The sequence below is a fragment of the Pararge aegeria genome, chromosome 8 (assembly GCF_905163445.1).
Source record: "Pararge aegeria chromosome 8, ilParAegt1.1, whole genome shotgun sequence".
NCBI lineage: Eukaryota > Metazoa > Arthropoda > Insecta > Lepidoptera > Nymphalidae > Pararge > Pararge aegeria.
The window spans coordinates 1626740-1648798 of record NC_053187.1 but is presented as its reverse complement, the minus strand read 5'-3'; the positions used below and the strand labels follow the sequence as shown (position 1 = coordinate 1648798).

The window sequence follows — 22059 nt, the reverse complement described above, 5'->3', positions numbered from 1 at the left end:
ATAAAAGATGCTTTAGAAAATCATAGCAGTTTAATAAAAGACAGTTATTCTTAAATAGCAGAAAGTCAGAAACTTTAGGTTTAAGTTGACGTACGTAGTTATCACCATCAACCTCACAAAAATTATATAAGCATATATTTATGAATGTATAAAGAATTTCGAATTTCAATTTGATGTTATGCTGTTTTATTTAGATAGAATATTGTGTGAAATTGAATTTGTCATTGAAAATAGTATCTGTTAAAAAAAAAAATTTAAATAGATATGTTTATTATTTAATTATGATATTTTCAATTCAAAAAGGTATATCAGCTCGTTCATAAATTCTTTGCCAAAAGTCCATCATACAAGCTCTTGGTTTCGTGTCGATTGTTAATTCTTCTCCAATATCCATAAATGTTTCGGTTTCTGCAGTGTATTTGGGCCATTCTACGCCGAGTGACGAATCAGGTGTTGGATTCCTATAAAATAAAATGTTTAAAGTTTAACTTCCCTTAATATTATGTACTTTACAAACGATGTTTTCCTGCACCGTTTAAGCAAGATATATTTAAATTAGACATAACTTAAAATTAGAGGTGCGGTTTGGGATTAGAACGTAGCTTAGGGATATGAAGCCTACGTCTTCACGACTAGGCTGCTTTTATGCCTCACATTACAATAATTAAAGTTAACTACATCTATAACTTGAGCATTTAAGTTAAATGCATAAATAACAAGCCATACGCTTGTTATGTGAAATATTCACAATTCAAATCACTCTCTCATTCACTATCAAATTGGTTCTTAGAAAAAAAAGTAAACAATAGATGGTTTCCATATTGCAACTATTACTTTTTTAGAATAGTTTTTTATAAGAAATAGCAACATAGGTTGAACCCCCCTAGAGCGTTACTGGACTGACAATATCAAAAAGAATAAGCTGTTGAATACACGCGGCACAAAACCTAATTCCCTTCAAAAACATATGTATTAAGGCATCCAGCACTCATCAATGACACGTCGGTCCGTCGGAAGATGACTTAGAAGATAAGCTAAGCTTTTAAGATTTATGAAATGCTTACGTCATCATTAATAGCCAAATAGTCTTCTGCTGAATTTAAGTCCTCTCCAACTAGGGTAGGGTTTGCCCATAAACATCACGCTCGGCAGACGGGTCGTGATCGCAGTAATTTTTTTTTTCTTTTTTTTTATATACTACGACAAAAAAAAACCGCCATCTAGCTACAAAGTAAGCGTAGCTTGTGTTATGGGTACTAAGATGACTGATGAATATTTTTTTATGAATAATGTACACAAATACTTAAAATATACAGATAAACACCCATACACCGATAAACGTTCATGTTCAACACACAAACATTATCCAGTTGTAGAAATGGAACCCACGGCCTTGGACTCAGAAAGTAGGGTCGACATACTTAGTAAATACTAGTAAGTAGTCGCACAGAGCACGCTGCTGCCCGGTCTCCGTTATATTTCCTAAATCACCTCGTACGACATTCGCAGGAAGCCCATACGTATTATAAAAATATTACATATCTATTCATTTCAAGAAACTCTAAACACTTACCCATATTTAGCAAAGTTGGTCAGTAATGTGCAGGTATTTTCAATCATTTTATAAGAAGGAGCACTCTTATTCATTGGTAAATTGTATTGTATTGGATTGAACACATACATAAGATCGTCATTGTGTGAAACTCCATTAATTCCGTATTTTGTACCTTGTTGGCTTAAAATGTTTCGTTCTGACATACAAGAAAACTGATACAAATATATGTTATCAATAGCAGCATTGGATAGATGCTTTGCGAATCTTAGAACACCATAGGTAAACATGTGCGACGTAAAGTTCACAAACTGGGGCATCGTTTTCAAAGACAAAGGCTCTGATCCACTGTAGTGTTCTTTAATTAAATCTCCTAATTCTACAGTGATCGTTGGTTTGCTTTGATAAAGGATATTCCTTGGCACTAAGGCTTCTCTAAATCTCTCATAATTTTCAATTGTAGGAGCTTTTTCATACATAAATATGCCAACGATTCCTTCAGCGGATGCGTATCCCAATAAAACATCCACATCATGCATTCTTCCATTCCTAAGTAGAACATCAGGTTGGTCTATTAAAAATCTTTCCTGACCGTAATCTTTTTCCACGACAGGGACAAAATATAATTTCATCACGAGATTGATATATTCTTCAATTGCTATGACAGAAGGGTTTGTGCCGATTAATTTTTTGGCAGGCAAATCTTGTAACAATTCTAAGAAAGCCGTAGTGTTTGTTGTCTCAATGCCTAGACTTTTACCAAGTAACATTGCTCTACGTTTTGATTCAAATTCAACCGAGAAATCACTTATTGGCACTCCACTCATAGCAATTACTCTATGAAACAGCCCTTTAGACATTGGTGATAGTGCGTGCAAAAAACAAGACACAGCACCAGCACTTTGTCCGAAGATTGTAACTTGGTTTGAATCACCTCCAAAGTTTTCTATATTTTTCTGTACCCATTTCAACGCAGCTACTTGATCTTTAAGACCTGCATTTCCCGGTACTTCTTTAGTATCTAAGCATAAAAATCCGAGAGAGTCAAGTCTATAATTTAAAGTTACGACAACAACGTTTTTATCAATTAAATAATCACTTGCGTAATTCTCATCATTCCCTGAACCAAATGCATAGCTACCACCGTGAATAAAAACCATCACTGGTTTAAGAGAATCATCTGTATTTATATTTGGAGTATAAACATTTAAGAAAAGACAATCTTCGCTTCCAGGTAAAAACTTATTTGTTAATTGATCCACTTGAGGACAAAAACTGCCATGTTCTGTAGCATTTCGGACACCTTCCCAGTTCAGCGCAGGTTGAGGAGCCTAAAATATATTTACTAGTTTATTAATGATTTAGATTTTTAGAAATTATTTAATTTTACTAAATATTTCTTACCTTAAATCTCAATTCACCAGTCGGAGGAGCGGCATATGGGATACCTTTAAAACTGTTGTATAACGTGTTTCCCGTGATTGTCCATTTTTGTTCTCCTTCCAATAGTCCCTGCTCTACCGGTACAATAATAGCCGCTGCTTTTTGCTGATATTATTGAGAAAAATAAATAGGTACTTATAAATTCCTTAAAAATTTTAAAAATTAAATTTGGCACATGGGAAAAATGTTGTTCCAAACAAAAAGTTGGAAAGAAGGTACTATACCCATCGATGGGTATAATACCTTTCCTATTCACAGTCCCTATTATTGTAGAATTAAAATTAAAGTTATTTTTAAAGTTTTTCGTCATGATACTGAAAAACTTTAATTCAACAACATTTTCCATATATCACTGTTTTGGTGAACTAGAGTTTAGTAATAATTGTCTTTATTGTGTCTCATTTACAACGGATTCTTAAACTGTATTAGTTAAAAACTGTGTTACAGCGATTAACGCCCACCTCCGGGTTTGCCTAAATACAAAAAGACTAAAACAAAGAAAATGAAAATATTACAACTAAAACAATACAACTTAATTTTTAAATGTACGTGTTTGTGTATGCGTACGTGTGTGACGCACGTGTGTGTGTGTGTAAGTTTATGTGAGTGTGTGTGAGTGTATGTGCGTGTGAGTGTTGCCTGTTTTTTGAGTATGTTTTGCAAGCAAGATCTGCAAAGTTACTGCCTTTAATTTGAAGTGACGATATTTTCCGTATCAGTATAGGACAGCGTCTTAAGCCACTTGTTATTATAATATTTACAATTTCTGTGATTCATCGGGTATATTTTTTTGGAGGTAATTCATTTTGTTATTCAATGTTGGACTAGCATCATAGAAATGCCTTCTCGGTTCTACATGATTTGATCTGGCAAACTTTGTCCGACCTTCTTTTATTTAGAAGTGTGTCAGGATCAAAATGTAATAGTTTATGCTTTCGTATAATATCTTGGCTTGTAAAAAGAAAATGTACATTTGTCTGACCGCTGAAGAGGGATTTTTTTTGTTATATTTGAATTAAACTCTTTTTTGATATCAAGTATCCCAATTTCTGTGTTTGGTGTCTTAGTACCTCAATTACAAATTAGCGTGCATATCAATATATAATCTTTCTGTGGATATAAAACCTAATCATCAACTTTATTGCACACTATTAAAATTAAGCGTAATAACTGTTGTGTAATAAACAACCGGCTTAAATTTTTTTGAAAATTACCACTTCAGTGTGATGAAAGAGGGGCGATGAAAAATTAAGCGGTAAAAAATATTATTAAGCTTACATACTTGAAAATCGAGAGATGTGTTTCTCACAGAGTATGCTCTTAAGAAGGTGAATGTTAGAAGAATAGTTAAAAGAAAATGGGATATAAAAGTTTTTATGAAGAATTGTATATCTTTTTTATGAAATTTCTACTGCGGGAACGCAGGAAAGCCGGTAATCTTTTCTTCCCTTAAGCATTTAACACTTTTATTACTTTCATTGTGTGAATGCCTTATATCTGCAATTACTACTTTCAAGGCTGTGATAAATATTGTAGCTATAATAATTAGCTATAATGTAGGTAGGTAACGTAGATTTTTTTTTATTCCACTACAAGTTAACCCTTGACTGCAATATCACCTGGTGGTAAGTGATGATGCAGTCTAAGATGGTAGTGGGCTAACCTGTAAGGAAGTATGGTAGTCATACTCATATCGGTTTCTAAACATCATACCGGAACACTAGATATTCCCTATATCTAGTTACCATTTAAAAATAATTGTAGAATACTGTTTTTAACGTGCTATTTCTGACCGTTTATTTTCTTAGGATGGCCTAGTATATTAGGTTATGTATTAAATTTTTTTTTTTGTCAATAAAAAAAAATCTAACGTATGTTTAATGCAAAATTAAGCTTATGTTTCTTTGTGACCATCGAAAGATTTAACATAACTATTTCAGTTAGGAAGAGAACTTTTATTTGCTAGATCGCCTCAATCGTGAAAAAAGGTAAAAAAATATCGGCATAACAAAACAAAATTAAATTATATTCGTATTATACGAAAAGTGAGCTTCAAGTAACATATTAAATTAATGAATACATACCAATATGAACAAACCGAGTACTACGAATAAATACATTGTCGGTTAAAATGTGAAATACTACAGAATTATTTTTAGCACGGAATAGTTTATATACCTCCCAAAAAAATGTTAGCATAAAAAATGAACACTACGAAACTCTGTATGGTCTGAGTGACCCATCATTATATTTATTGAAAATTATATGCGTCTGATTATTTTATCTTAAAACTTATTCGAGCATCTATGATTTTAAATTTACATCTTTTTTTAAACTATATTTTAATTAATTTTAGTATAACTTATTTTAATTAAAAAAAATATTACAAAACATTTAATAATCTTATTTTTATATTTTTTTGTTGTCAATTAAAAATAATAAAACTGTATCGACTTGAATTCTTTACATTAAAGATATTTTGTTTTTTTTTTTTATTTTCATTTTTGCCTATCTGTTTGTCTGTATCTGGGCCGTGCATTACGCTGAAACTACTTAATGAATTGAAATGAAACTTTGCCTGAATTGAGTTACTACGATGTACAACATAGGGTAATTTAAATCCCGAAATTCAACACGGTTCCTTCAGGATAGAGGTGAAAGTGCTTTGACGATTTAACACCAAAACTCCGTGAAATGTAAACCGATTAAAATACATACAATAATTTGTACATGTTAACCAAAATTTCGTGCGGCAAACCCCCCCACTTTTATATCCCACACCGCAGTCGTTGGTTTTAACAAATATGTTCGAAGGATTTTCATCACAATATTTTATACTTGTACTTACGAGTAATTTCATAGGTACTTTGTTGTACTTACAAGTATATTCGGCACTAGCAGTACGATTAAAAAAACTTTACGTTAGGTATCTAATTCATTAAGGTTGGTTCTACAATATATAGCAGTACGTTTCGCCCCGTAATTTACGCTGAGCACAGCTAGTAATATATAATATTCTAAGCAAAAACGGCGGAGGAAAATTAATAAAAGACCAATCAAACAGTATCTGAAGTTACGCTTATTTTAATACTATCAACTCAGAAAGGTAGATCAGCGCGTTCATAAATGCTTTTCCAAAAGTACATCATAGAATCCCTTGGTTTCGTGTTGATTATTAATTCTTCTCCAATATCCATGTATGTCTCGGATTCTGCAGTGTATTTCGGCCAATCTACACCAAGTGACGAATCAGGTGTTGGATTCCTATAAATAATATATAAAGTTAATAATATTTTAAATTATTCATTTGGAAATATAGTGTAATTTTTAAACTCAAACTTAATGTTTTTAAGTTTTCTTTCAGCTACATACAGAATCTAACATTTATTTTTAAGTATATAAATAGTGGAAAACCCTCAAAGTGCTAACCATCGCCCATAAACATACGCAGCATTAAAAGAGCCACCAAGGCGTTGCTGGCTTTAAAATTACCTTTTAAATTTTGTTAACAATTTATATTTTTATTCCATTTTAATATTTATTGATTCTTATTTCCAATTTGTAATCGCAATATATAATATGGAAACGAGGGATGTCTGAATAAAAATAAGTTGCAAACGGCAGCACATCGAACGTAATTTGACAAAGATAAATAGAATGGAAATGAGACAATATTAAAGCCGATGGATTTAGTAAAAGGTGCTGGGATTGCTATCCAATAACGAGGAAGACAAAATAAAATATATATAAACATATATAAATCGAAGCCAGCCTAGAGAGGGGGTAAGGCTTCGGTTTCCTTTTCGGGGTACCGAGTTTGATCCCCGCAACGTACTTATAACTTTTCGGAGTTATGTGCATTATTAATTTGAGCATTTCAATATCACTTGCTTTTTTAAGGTGAAGGAAAACATCGTGAAGAACCTGCATGCCTTAAAGTTTTCCATAATGCTCCCAAGTGAAGTCTACCAATTCATACTTCGCTAGCGTAGTGGACTGCGTCCTAAACGCTTCTGTGTCTCAGAGAAGACGCACGCTCTGTCGTGGGACGATAATCGGCTTAAATTGATGGTGATGATTCGTATTATGAATTTCTAAAACCAGACACTTACCCACTTTTGGCAAAGTTGGTCAGTAATGTGCATGTATTTTGAATCATTCTATAAGAAGTAGCATTTTTATTTATTGGCAAATTGTATCGATTTCCATTGAACACATACATTAGATCATCACTGTGCGAAACTCCTGTTATTCCGTATTTATTACCTTCTTGGCTTAAAATATTTCGTTCGGACATACATGAAAATTGATATAAATATATGTTCCTGATAACAGAATTAGAAAGATGCCTTGCGTGTCTTATAATATTATAAATATACATATCCGAAGCATAGTTTACGAACTGTGGCAAAGTTTTCAAAGACAAAGGCTCTGATTCACTGTAGTGATCTTTAATTAAATCTCCTAATTCTACAGTAATTTTTGGTGTGCTTTGATAAATAATATTTCTTGGCACTAAAGCTTCTCTAAATCTCTCGTAATTATCAATCGTGGGAGGCGTTTCAAACAAAAATATACCAACCAGCCCTTCAGCGGATACATATCCTAATAAAATATCTACATCATGCATTCTTCCATTCTTGAGTGAAACATCAGGTGGCTCTATTAAAAATCTTTCTTGGCCGAAATCTTTTTCCACTACAGGTACAAAGTATACTTTCATCATGAGATTTATATATTGTTCAATTGCAATAACGGAAGAATTTGTGGCAATTAATTTATTAACTGGCACATTTTGGAGAAATTCTAAATCCGTAGCGTTTGATGTCTCGAAGCCTAAACTTTTACTTAGTACCATTGCTCTGCGTTTTGATTCAAATTCAACCGAGAATTCACTTGATGGCGCTCCACTCATAGCTATAACTCTTTTAAATAGCCCTTTAGACATTGGTGACAGTGCGTGTAAAGTACAAGCCACAGCACCCGCACTTTGTCCCATGATCGTTACTTGGCTGGGATCACCACCAAAGTTTTCTATATTTGTTTGCACCCATTTGAATGCAGCTACTTGATCTTTCATACCTGCATTTCCTGGTACTTCTTTAGTATCCAAGCATAAAAATCCAGGAACGTCAAGTCTATAATTCATTGTAACTACAACTACATTCTGGTCAACTAGATGATCACACCCATAATTATCGTCATTACCAGAACCATACATAAAGCCACCACCGTGAATAAAAACTATGACAGATAAAAGAGAGTTGTTTGGTTTTAAATTTGGAGTATATACGTTTAAAAAAAGACAGTCTTCGCTTCCAGGTATAAATTCATTATTTAATTGATCCACTTGAGGGCAGACATTTCCATGTTCCGTAGCATTTCGGATTCCTTCCCAATAAAGCGCAGGTTGAGGAGCCTAAAATGTATTTGCTAGTTAATGATAATGATCCAGCTTTAGAATATATTTAATTTTACTAAATATTTCTTACCTTAAATCTCAATTCACCAATCGGGGGAGCGGCATATGGAATACCTTTAAAACTGTTGTATAACGTGTTTCCCGTGATTGTGCATTTTTGTTCTCCTTCTAATAGGCCTTGCTCTACCGGTACAATTATAGCCGCTACGTTGTGCTGAGTTTTTGAAATAAATATATAAATTTCTTAAAATTTTTCAAATAAAACTTGTTACGTAAATAATTATCTTTATCTTCTATGCAAAAGGCCTATCGGCATATCAACCTGGTATAAAAACAGTCCCTATAGTTGTTGAGTTTGCCGCGCTTTGTCAACCTGTTGGTGGACTGGGGTTTTATAAGTGGGAAACCCCGGGTTCCATCCCTGGCGGAGACAATTTGGAAATTTTTATTTTCTGTTTTGATAATAATTTATGTGATAATTTCTACGTTTGGTATCTTAGACAAATGAGCTTATATATAAATATTATGTTTTTTGTAGAAATAAAACATGATATTATGTTTTAATTCTACTCATAATCTTCAACTTTATTAGTCACTATTAAATCTTCTAAATAGGCATTTAGTGTTACTTACTCACGAGTTATTGTATAACTCGTGAGCAATAAAATACCTGCAAAATTATGCCTACATGGTTTTAAAGGCGGGGCGATGTAAAATTTAGTGGTTATAAACTATTATTAAGTTTACTAACATGAATATCGAAAGATGGGTTTGACAGTTAAGGCATAGACGCGTTTTCAAGAAAATTTTTAAGATATCCAACTCCCATGAAGGTGAGTAATAATATGTTCAACATATTATGGGTTTGAAAAAAAATTCATTAAAGTTTTTTTGTTAAACCTTGTATGAAGAAATCTATATGAGCGATTATTAATTTTTTATGAAATTTCTGCTACGGCAACACAAGGAAAGATTCTTTGGAAATTCGCTTAAGCACTTAAATCTTCACTTATATTATGTGCTCTGCAAAATTGAGTTTATGTCTTTTTGTGACCTTGGAATGATTTGATAAAACTATTTTATATAGGAAGAGGAGTTTTTTTGATAGATCGTCTTAATCGTGGAAAAAGTTAAAAATGATTTTGGCCCGGATGAAACCATGAATAGTAGAAAAATAAAAGAATAACATAACAAAATTACCAACATACCAATATGAACAAACCAAGCACTACGAATAAATACATTGTCGGTAAAACTGTGAAATACTATAAAACTATTTCAAGCACGGAATAATTTATATACCTTCCAAATGAAATGTAAACATAAAGCTAAACACTTCAAAACTGTATAGGGTCTGGGTAACCCTTCTTTACATTAATTATTACAAGTAATATGAGCCTGACTCTTGTATCTTTTAACTTATTTGAACATGTATAATTTTTCAATGTACACCTTTTTTATGGATTTATTTTAAGATTTATTCAATAAGTCTAATTTTTAATAACTTGTAGCATAAATCATTTTTTTATTTTAAAATTAATATCTCGAAAAATTTAATTAGATTTTTATTTTTTTTAAAAATTCTAAGCAAGGATGGCGGAGGTAAATGAAACATATCCAACAAATAGTAATATAAGTTACTGAACGCTTATTTTAATATTTTTAACTCAAAAAGGTAGATCAGCACGTTCATAAATGCTTTTCCAAAAGTCCATCATGCAAGCCCTTGGTTTCGTGTCGATGGTTAATTCTTCTCCAATATCCATGTATGTTTCGGATTCTGCAGTGAATTTGGGCCAATTTACACCGAGTGATGAGTCAGGTGTTGGATTCCTATAAATAAAATATTTAAAGTTAAGTGTATATCAATCAATGTAATTTTTAAACTTAATCTTAATATTCTTAAGTTTTCTTTTATCCATGTTTTAGAAAATACCATTTATTTTTAAATATACAAATAGTGGGAAAACGAGCAAGTTGGTCACCTATGTGATCATTCACATGCATAGAAATCTGCAGCATCAGAAAAGCTGCAAATGCGTTGCGGCTTTGAAATTACCTTCATAGTTTTGTCAACAATTCATATTTTTATTCCATTTTTATATTATTTGCTTTTAGTTTCACTTATAATTGTAAATTGTTTATGAAATGGAGGTTGCTCCAATAAACATACAGTGCAAGCGGACCTTTATATATACATTTCAGTAATCTGGCATTCAAAAAAAGAGAATACAAATGAGCTACCAATGTGCCACCAATTTACCAAACCACCATACAATTATGAAGAATATCATGAATATATTTTAATTTCCAATTAAGCACAGTTGTTGTTGTGTTTCTTTCTAGCAAGGGAGGGCGTACGTATACGTCAGTAAAACAAGCCAGCCATTAGCACACTGATTAGTATAATATAAAGGTAGGCGGGCGTCGCGGGTCGCAGCCCGCACACATAGGTATATCTATACAACATCCCTTCCCCTTAGATTCAGAAACACGATTAAACTTATACTAGCTAACTGTATCTTACTATCCATCACTATTCACTGTCATGATGCGGGTCTGAAGTTGGTGTGGAGAAAATCGGACTTATTGCCCGTCGCCTTTGAGCGTCGTTGCAAGGGCGCAGCGGTGTTGCCGGGCAACCCACCGGCGACGCACCTTGCCCAGGCTCCCTAGCTGACTCCCCTTCCCCTCCTGGTGCCGCGACAGCATCGCAGTGGACTGCAGCATGTGATGGTAGGTCTGGTATCACGTCCGGGTCCCAGGTCTGGTCGTCGCTAGCTGCCGAAAATGATAGCTGTAGCTTCTTTTTGAATTTGTGCGTAATTTTTTTCCGCAGAGTTCAACGTCCGAGATGCGTACGATATTGGCCTTTCTAACCCGTCACTGCCGACTTGTGACAGTACAGCACCTAACCCGGTTGGCGACGCATCCACAGTCAATATTAACCTGGCCCTAGGATTAAAATGCGCTAGTGTCTTGTCAGAAGCTAAAATGTTTTTTATTCGAACGAATGCGTCATCATGAATGCTAGTCCACTCCCATTTTGTATTTTTATTTAATAAATTGTATAATGGGCTTAACACGGATGACGCGTCGGGCACAAAGTTCCTATAATAATTAGTGAGACCCAGAAACGACTGTAGTTGTGACACATTTGTAGGCTTAGGAGCTTGTAATATTGCTTTTACCTTATCGAGCGACTTCCTTATTCCGTACTTGTCTATGATGTGACCTAAATATGAAATCTCATCTTTAAAGAATTCGCACTTACTCATCTGTACCGTTAAACCCGCGTTATCTAAGCGTTGTAACACTGCATACAGCCTATGTATATGCTGGTCTTTATTAGCTCCTGTGATGAGAATGTCGTCCAACAGAAATATGATTCCATCTATACCCGAAAGCAAGCATTCCATCGCCCGCTGGAAAATGGCCGGCGCACTGGACAACCCAAAAACTAAACGGGTAAAATTAAAGAGACCGCGATGCGTGTTGATGCATGTTAGACTTTGCGAATCTTTATTTAATATAAACTGATTGTATGCCATAGATAAATCTATTTTACTGAATTGTACGCCCCCATGTAATTTAGCTAACAAATTGTTTACTGTCGGCAACGGATATTGGTCCATAACCAACTGTCTATTTATTGTAACCGAATAGTCGGCACATAACCGTATGCTGCCGTTCTTCTTTAAAACAGGTACCACAGGCGATGCATACTCGGAGTGTTCCACAGGTTTTAAAATGCCTAATGATAATAACCGATCCAGTTCTTTGTCTATTTTTTCCTTTAAAGCGTAGGGCACTGATCTCGCTTTAAAAAAAATCGGCTTAGCATCTGGTTTAAGGCGCAAGCTTATTTCATATTTGTTAAACGATCCAAGATTGTCTGAGAAAACTTTCGGATACTGATCGACGAGTTGTTTGACAATATTAGATTTGCATTCGGCCTGCATCTCCGCGTGTAACGTATGCACGGCCGCTGCATTTGCAGGTACCAACTGAAGGTCAAACTCCCTAATGAAATCACGGCCTAGCAATGGCGGCCCGCTTGCGCATACCACGTATACATTTAAAACATGCGTACGGCCATTATATGATATAGGCAATAATACAACTCCGACTGTTTTAATATTTTCGCCCGTATAACTAAATAATTTTTTGTTGGTTACTGACAATGGTAATTGTTTAAAATGCGACTTGTACGTACTTTCGGAAATCACGCTTACCAGACGCCAGGTCACTTGCTAACTTAAATGATGACTCACTTAATGATGTTAACAAGATCGCCCTCCTTTTAATTGTTGTTTTGTCCGTTGTTGAGGTTATGTCGTTAGCAATAAACCATTGATTTAAACGCGACTTGTAGTTGTCCCATTCTTGTGAGAGATGGTCAAAGGTCGTCAGAACCCCATAAGTCGTTCCCGTAGACATTTCGAACAACTTTTTTAATCCGCACTCGTCGCCACTGTTGTGTTTCTATCTAGCAAGGGAGGGCGTACGTATACGTCAGTAAAACAAGCCAGCCATTAGCACACTGATTAGTATAATATAAAGGTAGGCGGGCGTCGCGGGTCGCAGCCCGCACACATAGGTATATCTATACAACACATACGTACTAAGAAATCATCACAACATTTTAAAAAATTAAGACACTTACCCATATTTGGCAAAGTTGGTCAGTAATGTGCATGTATTTTGAATCATTTTATAAGAAGTAGAATTTTGAGTTATTGGTAAATTGTATCGATTTCCATTAAACACATACATTAGATCATCATTGTGTGCAACTCCAGCTATTCCGTATTTATTACCTTGTTGGCTTAAAATATTTCGTTCGGACATACAAGAAAATTGATATAAATAAATGTTACTGATAACGGAATTAGAAAGATGCCTTGCGTATCTTATAATATTATAAGTATACATATCCGTCACAAATTGTACAAACTGTGGCATAGTTTTCAAAGACAAAGGTTCTGATCCACTGTAGTGATCTTTAATTAAATCTCCTAATTCTACAGTAATTTTTGGTGTGCTTTGATAAAGAATATTCCTTGGCACTAAAGCTTCCCTAAATCTCTCGTAATTATCAATCGTAGGAGGCGTTTCATACAAAAATATACCAATCACTCCTTCAGCGGATGCATATCCTAATAAAATATCTACATCATGCATTCTTCCATTCTTGAGTGAAACATCAGGTGGCTCTATTAAAAATCTTTCTTGGCCAAAATCTTTTTCCACTACAGGTACAAAGTATAATTTCATCACGAGATTTATATATTCTTCAATTGCTATAACGGAAGGATTAGTGGCAACTAATTTTTTTACAGGCACCTTGCGGAGAAATTCTAAGAGAGCGGAAGTGTTTGTTGTCTCAAAGCCTAAACTTTTACTTAGTACCATTGCTCTGCGTTTTGATTCAAATTCAACCGAGAATTCACTTGATGGCACTCCACTCATAGCTATAACTCTTTTAAATAGCCCTTTAGACATTGGTGACAGTGCGTGTAAAGTAAAAGCCACAGCACCCGCACTTAGTCCCATGATTGTTACTTGGCTGGGATTACCACCAAAGTTTTCTATATTTGTTTGCACCCATTTTAATGCAGCTACTTGATCTTTCATACCTGCATTTCCTGGTACTTCTTTAGTATCCAAGCATAAAAATCCAGGAACGTCAAGTCTATAATTCATTGTAACTACAACTACATTCTGGTCAACTAGATGATCACACCCATAATAATCGTCATTACCAGAACCATACATATAGCCACCACCGTGAATAAAAACTATAACAGATAAAAGATAATTGTTTAGTTTTAAATTTGGAGTATAAACATTTAAAAATAGACAGTCTTCGCTTCCAGGTATAAATTCATTATTTAATTGATCTACTTGAGGACAGACATTTCCATGTTCCGTAGCATTTCGGATTCCTTCTCAGTACAGCGCAGGTTGAGGAGCCTAAAATGTATTTGCTAGTTAATGATAAAGATCCAGCTTTAGAATATATTTGATTTTACTAAATATTTCTTACCTTAAATCTCAATTCACCAATTGGGGGAGCGGCATATGGAATACCTTTAAAACTGTTGTATAACGTGTTTCCCGTGATTGTTCATTTTTGTTCTCCTTCTAATAGGCCTTGCTCTACCGGTACAATTATAGCCGCTACGTTGTGCTGAGTTATTTAAATAAATATATAAATTTCTTAACATTTTCCAAATAAATTTTGTTACGTAAATAATCGCATATCAACCTGGTAAATACAGTCCCTATTGTTGTTGAGTTTGCTGAACTGTTGGTGGACTGGGGTTTTATAATTGGGAAACCCCGGGTTCCATCCCTGGCGGGTACAATTTGGAAATTTTTATTTTTGTTTTGATAATAATATATGTGATAATTTCTACGTTTGGTATCTTAGACAAATGAGCTTATATATAAATATTATGTTTTTTGTAGACATAATATTACATGATATTATATTTAAATGCTACTCATAATCTTCTACTTGATTAGTCACTATTAAACCTTTTAAATTGGCATTTAGTGTTATAACTCTTGAGCAATAAAATACCTGCAAAATTATGCCTACATGGTTTTAAAGGCGGGGCGATGAAACATTTAGTGGTTTTAAACTATTATTAAGTTTAATTACATGAATATCGAAAGATGGGTTTGACAGTTAAGGCATAGACGTGTTTTCAAAAAGAATTTTAAGATCCAGGCTCATGAAGGTGAGTATTAATATGTTGAAGGGTTTGAAGAAAAATTAATTAAAGTTTGGATGTTAAACCTTGTATGAAGAAATGTATAAGAGCGATTATTACTTTTTATAAAATTTCTGCTACGGCAACACAAGGAAAGCCGAGATTCTTTGGAAATTCGCTTAAGCACTTAAATCTTCACTTAAATTATGTGCTATGCAAAATTGAGTGTATGTCTTTTTGTGACCTTCGAATGATTTGATAAAACTATTTTATTTAGGAAGAGGAGTATTTTTGATAGATCGTCTTAATCGTGTAAAAAGGTAAATATGATTTTGGCCTGGATGAATCCATGAATAGTATAAAAATAAAAGAATAACATATAAAATTACCAACATACTAATATGAACAAACCAAGCACTACGAAGAAATACATTGTCGGTAAAACTGTGAAATACTATAAAACTATTTCAAGCACGGAATAATTTATATACCTTCCAAATGAAATGTAAACATAAAGCTAAACACTTCAAAACTATATAGGGTCTGGGTAACCCTTCTTTACATTTATTACAAGTAATATGAGTCTGACTCTTGTATCTTTTAACTTATTTGAACATGTATAATTTTTCAATTTACACCTTTTTTATGGATTTATTTTAAGATTTATTTAATAAGTCTAATTTTTAATAACTTGTAGCATAAATCATTTTTTTATTTTGACGGCCGACTGGCGGAGTGGGCAGCGACCCTGCTTTCTGAGTCCAAGGCCGTGGGTTCGATTCCCACAACTGGAAAATGTTTGTGTGATGAGCATAAGTGTTTTTCAGTGTCTGGGTGTTTATATGTATTTTCTAAGTATTTATGTATATATAACTCATTAAAATATTCATCAGTCATCTTTAGTACCCATAACACAAGCTACGCTTACTTTGGGGCTAGGTGGCGATGTGTGTATTGTCGTAGTATATTCATTTATTTATTTATTATAATATTAATATCTCGAAAAATTTAATTAGATTTTTATTTTTTTTTTAAATTCTAAGAAAGGATGGCGGAGGTAAATGAAACATATCCAACAAATAGTAATATAAATTACTGAACGCTTATTTTAATATTTTTAACTCAAAAAGGTAGATCAGCACGTTCATAAATTCTTTTCCAAAAGTCCATCATACAAGCCCTTGGTTTCGTGTCGATGGTTAATTCTTCTCCAATATCCATGTATGTTTCGGATTCTGCAGTGAATTGGGGCCAATTTACACCGAGTGATGAATCAGGTGTTGGATTCCTATAAAAAAAATATTTAAAGTTAAGTGTATATCAATCAGTGTATATAAAATTGAAGTGTAATTTTTAAACTTAATCTTAATATTCTTAAGTTTTCTTTTATCCATGTTTTAGAAAATACCATTTATTTTTAAATATACAAATAGTGGGAAAACGAGCAAGTTGGTCACCTATGTGATCATCCACATCCATAGAAATCTGCAGCATCAGAAAAGCCGCAAATGCGTTGCGGCTTTGAAATTACGAGTACCTTCATTGTTTTGTCAACAATTCATATTTTTATTCCATATTTATACTATTTGCTTTTAGTTTCACTTATAATTGTAAATTGTTTATGGAATGGAGGTTGCTCCAATAAACATACAGTGCAAGCGGACCTTTATATATATACATTTCAGTAATCTGTTTTTAATTCAAAAAAAGAGAATACAAATGAGCTACCAATGTGCCACCAATTTACCAAACCACCATACAGTTATTAAGAATATCATGAATATATTTTAATTTCCAATTAAGCACAGTCATACATACTAAGAAATCATCACAACATTTTAAAAAATTAAGACACTTACCCATATTTGGCAAAGTTGGTCAGTAATGTGCATGTATTTTGAATCATTTTATAAGAAGTAGAATTTTGAGTTATTGGTAAATTGTATCGATTTCCATTAAACACATACATTAGATCATCATTGTGTGCAACTCCAGCTATTCCGTATTTATTACCTTGTTGGCTTAAAATATTTCGTTCGGACATACAAGAAAATTGATATAAATAAATGTTACTGATAACGGAATTAGAAAGATGCCTTGCGTATCTTATAATATTATAAGTATACATATCCGTCACAAATTGTACAAACTGTGGCATAGTTTTCAAAGACAAAGGTTCTGATCCACTGTAGTGATCTTTAATTAAATCTCCTAATTCTACAGTAATTTTTGGTGTGCTTTGATAAAGAATATTCCTTGGCACTAAAGCTTCCCTAAATCTCTCGTAATTATCAATCGTAGGAGGCGTTTCATACAAAAATATACCAATCACTCCTTCAGCGGATGCATATCCTAATAAAATATCTACATCATGCATTCTTCCATTCTTGAGTGAAACATCAGGTGGCTCTATTAAAAATCTTTCTTGGCCAAAATCTTTTTCCACTACAGGTACAAAGTATAATTTCATCACGAGATTTATATATTCTTCAATTGCTATAACGGAAGGATTAGTGGCAACTAATTTTTTTACATGCACATTTTGGAGAAATTCTAAGAGAGCGGAAGTGTTTGTTGTCTCGAAGCCTAGAATTTTACCAAGTATCAATGCTCTACGTTTTGATTCAAATTCAACGGTGAACTCACTTAATGGTACTCCACTCATAGCTATAACTCTTTTAAATAGCCCTTTTGACATTGGTGACAATGCGTGTAAAGTACAAGACGCAGATCCCGCACTCTGTCCCATGATTGTTACTTGGTGTGGATCTCCACCGAAGTTTTCTATATTTCTCTGGACCCATTTTAATGCAGCTACTTGATCTTTCATACCTGCATTTCCTGGTACTTCTTTAGTATCCAAGCATAAGAATCCAGGAGCGTCAAGTCTATAATTTATTGTCACTGCAACTACATTTTGGTCCACAAGATAATCACACTTATAATTATCGTCATTCCCCGAACCAAATACATAGCTACCACCGTGAATAAAAACAATGACTGGTAAAAGAGAGTTGTCTCTTTTTAAATTGGGAGTATAGACATTTAAAAAAAGGCAGTCTTCGCTTCCAGGTATAAACTGATTAGTTAATTGATCCACTTGAGGACAGACATTTCCATGTTCCGTAGCATTTCGGATTCCTTCCCAATAAAGCGCAGGTTGAGGAGCCTAAAATATATTTACTAGTTAATGATAATGATCCAGCTTTAGGATATATTTAATTTTACTAAATATCGCTTACCTTAAATCTCAATTCACCAGTCGGAGGAGCGGCATATGGGATACCTTTAAAACTGTTGTATAACGTGTTTCCAGTTACTGTCCATTTTTGTTCTCCTTCTAATAGTCCTTGCTCTACCGGTACAATTATAGCCGCTACGTTGTGCTGAAGTTTGACATAAAGAATCCATTGTTTATAACTATCGTAAATATATATGACTGGCACATGAGAAACAGAAAAGAATATCTGGAACCCTATTTTCTTCTATTGGCTCTTATATTATCATAAAAGGTCAATCAATATTCTGCTTTAGAGACTGATGTGAGATCAAAGGAATCAATTGACTTGAAACTAAACTACAACTAGACTGCTCTAACTGTGGGGAAAATTATTAAACAAGTTTTAGTTGTAGCCGCAGTTTTAATAGTTACGACTAAGTACTTCAACCATAGTGAAAAATAAAATTGAATCAAATACCAATATTAATAAATTGAGGACTCCGTAAAAAAACATTTTCTTCAAAAATGTGAAATACTATGGAAATATTTTTCACCTAGAAATATTTTTATACTCTGCAATGAATTTATTTGCCGGGTAATTAAACACTTTCAAAGTCGTTCAAGGTCTTAATGACCCTTAATGTATACTATCCTATCCTACTAATCCTACTTATATTGTAAATGTGAAATTTTGTAACGATGGTATTTATAAATGGTTGATGCTCTTTCACCCAAAAACTGAACCAAATTGACTCAAATTTGAAATGAATTAGATTAACACAATGTCTTATTTTATCCCGGAACAATTAACAGTTCCCGCGGGATTTATAAGAAACCAAAAAGCGTGAACGAAGCCGCGAGCAATAGCTATAAGTTAAATTTTTGAACTTTTGTAGGTTGACCATTATTATTATAAGCTAAATTTTCCGAAAAAAAATTTCGTTGTCCTGGTAGCCTAAAATGCATAAATTATTCGCACGATTAGAGAACCGGTAATCTTTTCAATAGATAGAGCTTGTTTTCATAAATAAATTCTTGCCATACCCTTAAATAATAATTATTATTTAGGGCCTGCATATACATTCGCACAAATTTTCAACGGCTCCATTTTGGTTGAAGATGTGTGTGCTTGTTCTGTTTGCGGAATTCATAATAATAAATAATGCACAACACATACAGTTCCAAGTTTTTGGTGGGAGGGACTTGATATTTTCAAATCATGCAATTTATCAAAATAATGTGTTTTGCTTTATTATTATTTCTATCATTTATTATTTTTCTTTTTTTTTTCTTAAATTATTAACAATGCTTAAAATAAATTAAAAAACACTATTAAAAATTTATAAAAAAAAACTTCCACCCTCCGCTTGCGGGGCTTTTGAATACCCAAGCAACCGGTAGTCAGGGCTCCAGAGTGAGGAACCTCCTCACAATAAGCCGTTTCAAGGACTACTGCCTTCTGTATCCGACCCTTGATCCAACAACCAAGCGAAAGGTTCTTGAGATGTTGGTCGAAGCTTTTCGCGAGAAGACCATTGACTGAAACGACGATCGGAACAAAAACGGTCGACTCAACATTCCACATGGCGGTAATCTCGTGAGCAAGGTCCAAGTATTTAGATACTTTTTCCTTTTCAGCTCTCACCAGATTATCGTCATGTGGAGTAGTTATGTCATCCAGCAGGTGACGTCACTGGATAGCCCGCACTTGACCCGACAATCGTTGGGCAGTCACAGTCATTGTTGGTTGAAGCGCCTGAAACATAGACAGCATCGGTACGAAGTGAGGTTAGTTCCCCACTCTGTCGCCCCCCTATAGTACGCACGCATGACGCTCTCATTGATGGATTGAGATCATCTCATGCGACGCACTACACCACCGGCAACGGGAGCACTCGCGGGAGCCCGTCGCTCCCGTTGCCCCAAGCTGGCCGATGGTGGCTGGTCGTCGTCTTTTTGATGTTGATGTCGCCGCGTGGTGACGCCCTTGCGTGTTCTCCGAACTGGAGGAGGCGTCACATCCCCTGCAGATGTCGGTGGGGTTTTAATTCGTTCAACGACGACGACGACGACTCCTCTCTCGATCTTATTTGTGCGCATCTTGTTCTGCCGCCACCGCGTCTCATTTTCATTAATCTTGTACATTATTTACACATTACGTATTTCTATTGTAAAAATGCTTTTTCTTGTATAAAAGTAGAAATTTATTATTTTGTTGTTATAAATAAATTTGCAATAAATAATTTAATAATAATAAATTAATTTTTTGCATTATTTATTATTATGGATTCCGCAAACAGAACAAGCAAACACATCTTCAACTAAAATGGAGCCGTTAAAAATTTGAGCGAATGTCAAAGACAAACTGGTCCAACTTGCTGTCTTTAATCCCCTAGTGGAAAGTGCATAAAAACTGAGCACTTAGAACACTCGGCAAGAATCTGCTTTATCCGCCTGTTTATTGTTAGTTGTTGTTTGTTATGAAACCATTTAATAAGATTTCTCAACGCTTATAAGTACGTTCCCAGTACCTTCAGACCATAATTCTCATGTTGCTAGGACCGCTAGTTCCTATTAGGTACCAAGGTCTTAATTATTTCGTCGGTTATGGTGTTCTTTACTTTCTAAGATGATAATAACAACGTTGAACTTATGAGAGAAAAGTTTGCATTCGACTAGAGAAGCAGGACGTTACTAAAATTGTTTACAATCTGCTACATTAAGATTCATATTTGTAGTCCATTTATAGTTTTAATACGTAGACACAGCATATGGCTGTCGCAAGGCCGCCTTAAATTCGAAACAATTCTCATTAGACTGCCAACAGAAAAACTAATTTTCGTTAAATATATATATGTAGGATCGGGCGGATTTTAACTTGATCCGTCCGACATCGTGTGGGCAATTTTCAGGTATCGTGCAATAAGAACACCTTTAAATTTGACTCGCTTTGTTCGAACACTGAATTTAACTTCTTACACTGAATTTAACTAATATCGTAATAGCAAACTTTTAAAATAATAACCACTAAGAGAAACGTAGGACAGTTCCGTGACGACGTCTTTCTGCCTTGAGTCCCAACTAATCAATAATCCCAATCTAGTTAGTAGACCCCGTCACGACTCTGTCGAAGCGCGCCAAAACTGTTGATGCGTGCTAGCCGCTAGTTGGCGCGTTTGCGTTTCATTTTAGTGTCTGTACTCATTTCCGGCTGCGACACTGCCATCCTGCATGACACACGCCCTCGTGTGTTAATCTGAAATATAATGTGATAACAAAACACACCAGCACTGTTATCGTTCGGCTCATCCTATTTCTAACAACCTCGCTTCAGAAAATAAAACTATGGTCTTTAGTTTGCTTATTTTTACTAACAACAATTTGTTGACAAATTTAACCATCATCCCAAACAAAACCTTTAAAGCTTACCCTCTAAACTAACCCTCAAATATAAACCAAAGCTTAACAATGTTTCTTTCCCCACTAGTTAGACAAAATTATTACAAAAACTCCAAAGATTACTGAGTCCATGTACCATAGAGCATTGTTAATCAAAAAGAACACAAATCCTCTTAAAACCAATCAAAATAATTTGATCAAGCACCAGGTTACACATTCGCGGTCCAATCATAGCTCTAGCAACCACATTTGCTAAGCCCTTCCCCACGGGAAGCCAGAGTCTACCCTCGACTCTATGATC

At 34.3% G+C, this 22059-nt stretch overlaps 3 protein-coding genes and 1 pseudogene across 3 annotated transcripts; all 4 read right to left on the bottom strand.

Moving 5' to 3' along the window:
* Positions 1–295: 295 nt before the first annotated feature.
* Positions 296–5115, bottom strand: LOC120625963 (juvenile hormone esterase-like). The gene is made up of 4 exons (XM_039893241.1): positions 5080–5115; positions 2957–3100; positions 1574–2883; positions 296–461 (listed from the first exon to the last, which is right to left on the bottom strand). The coding sequence occupies exons 1-4, from the start codon at positions 5113–5115 to the stop codon at positions 296–298; spliced, it is 1656 nt and encodes a 551-aa protein (XP_039749175.1).
* A 978-nt stretch (positions 5116–6093) lies between these two features.
* On the bottom strand, positions 6094–9661 carry LOC120625962 (juvenile hormone esterase-like). Its single transcript, XM_039893240.1, has 4 exons — positions 9626–9661; positions 8488–8631; positions 7108–8414; positions 6094–6259 (listed from the first exon to the last, which is right to left on the bottom strand). The coding sequence occupies exons 1-4, from the start codon at positions 9659–9661 to the stop codon at positions 6094–6096; spliced, it is 1653 nt and encodes a 550-aa protein (XP_039749174.1).
* A 423-nt stretch (positions 9662–10084) lies between these two features.
* LOC120625961 lies at positions 10085–15572 on the bottom strand (annotated as a pseudogene).
* A 689-nt stretch (positions 15573–16261) lies between these two features.
* LOC120625959 (juvenile hormone esterase-like) lies at positions 16262–20504 on the bottom strand. The gene is made up of 4 exons (XM_039893239.1): positions 20232–20504; positions 18382–18525; positions 16999–18308; positions 16262–16427 (listed from the first exon to the last, which is right to left on the bottom strand). Exons 1-4 carry the CDS (start codon positions 20502–20504, stop codon positions 16262–16264), a joined length of 1893 nt encoding a protein of 630 aa, XP_039749173.1.
* Positions 20505–22059: the final 1555 nt, after the last annotated feature.

Coding starts and splice junctions, on each gene's coding strand:
- LOC120625963 (XM_039893241.1), bottom strand. CDS start 5,115: ATGTATTTATTCGTAGTACTCGGTTTGTTCATATTG. Junction 3,101..5,079: donor TACTCGGTTTGTTCATATTG/GTATGTATTCAT, acceptor CAATAATATCAG/CAAAAAGCAGCGGCTATTAT. Junction 462..1,573: donor ACCAACTTTGCTAAATATGG/GTAAGTGTTTAG, acceptor TTTATTTTATAG/GAATCCAACACCTGATTCGT.
- LOC120625962 (XM_039893240.1), bottom strand. CDS start 9,661: ATGTATTTATTCGTAGTGCTTGGTTTGTTCATATTG. Junction 8,632..9,625: donor TGCTTGGTTTGTTCATATTG/GTATGTTGGTAA, acceptor TCAAAAACTCAG/CACAACGTAGCGGCTATAAT. Junction 8,415..8,487: donor TTGGTGAATTGAGATTTAAG/GTAAGAAATATT, acceptor AATACATTTTAG/GCTCCTCAACCTGCGCTTTA.
- LOC120625959 (XM_039893239.1), bottom strand. CDS start 20,504: ATGTACAAGATTAATGAAAATGAGACGCGGTGGCGGCAGAACAAGATG. Junction 18,309..18,381: donor CTGGTGAATTGAGATTTAAG/GTAAGCGATATT, acceptor AATATATTTTAG/GCTCCTCAACCTGCGCTTTA. Junction 16,428..16,998: donor ACCAACTTTGCCAAATATGG/GTAAGTGTCTTA, acceptor TTTTTTTTATAG/GAATCCAACACCTGATTCAT.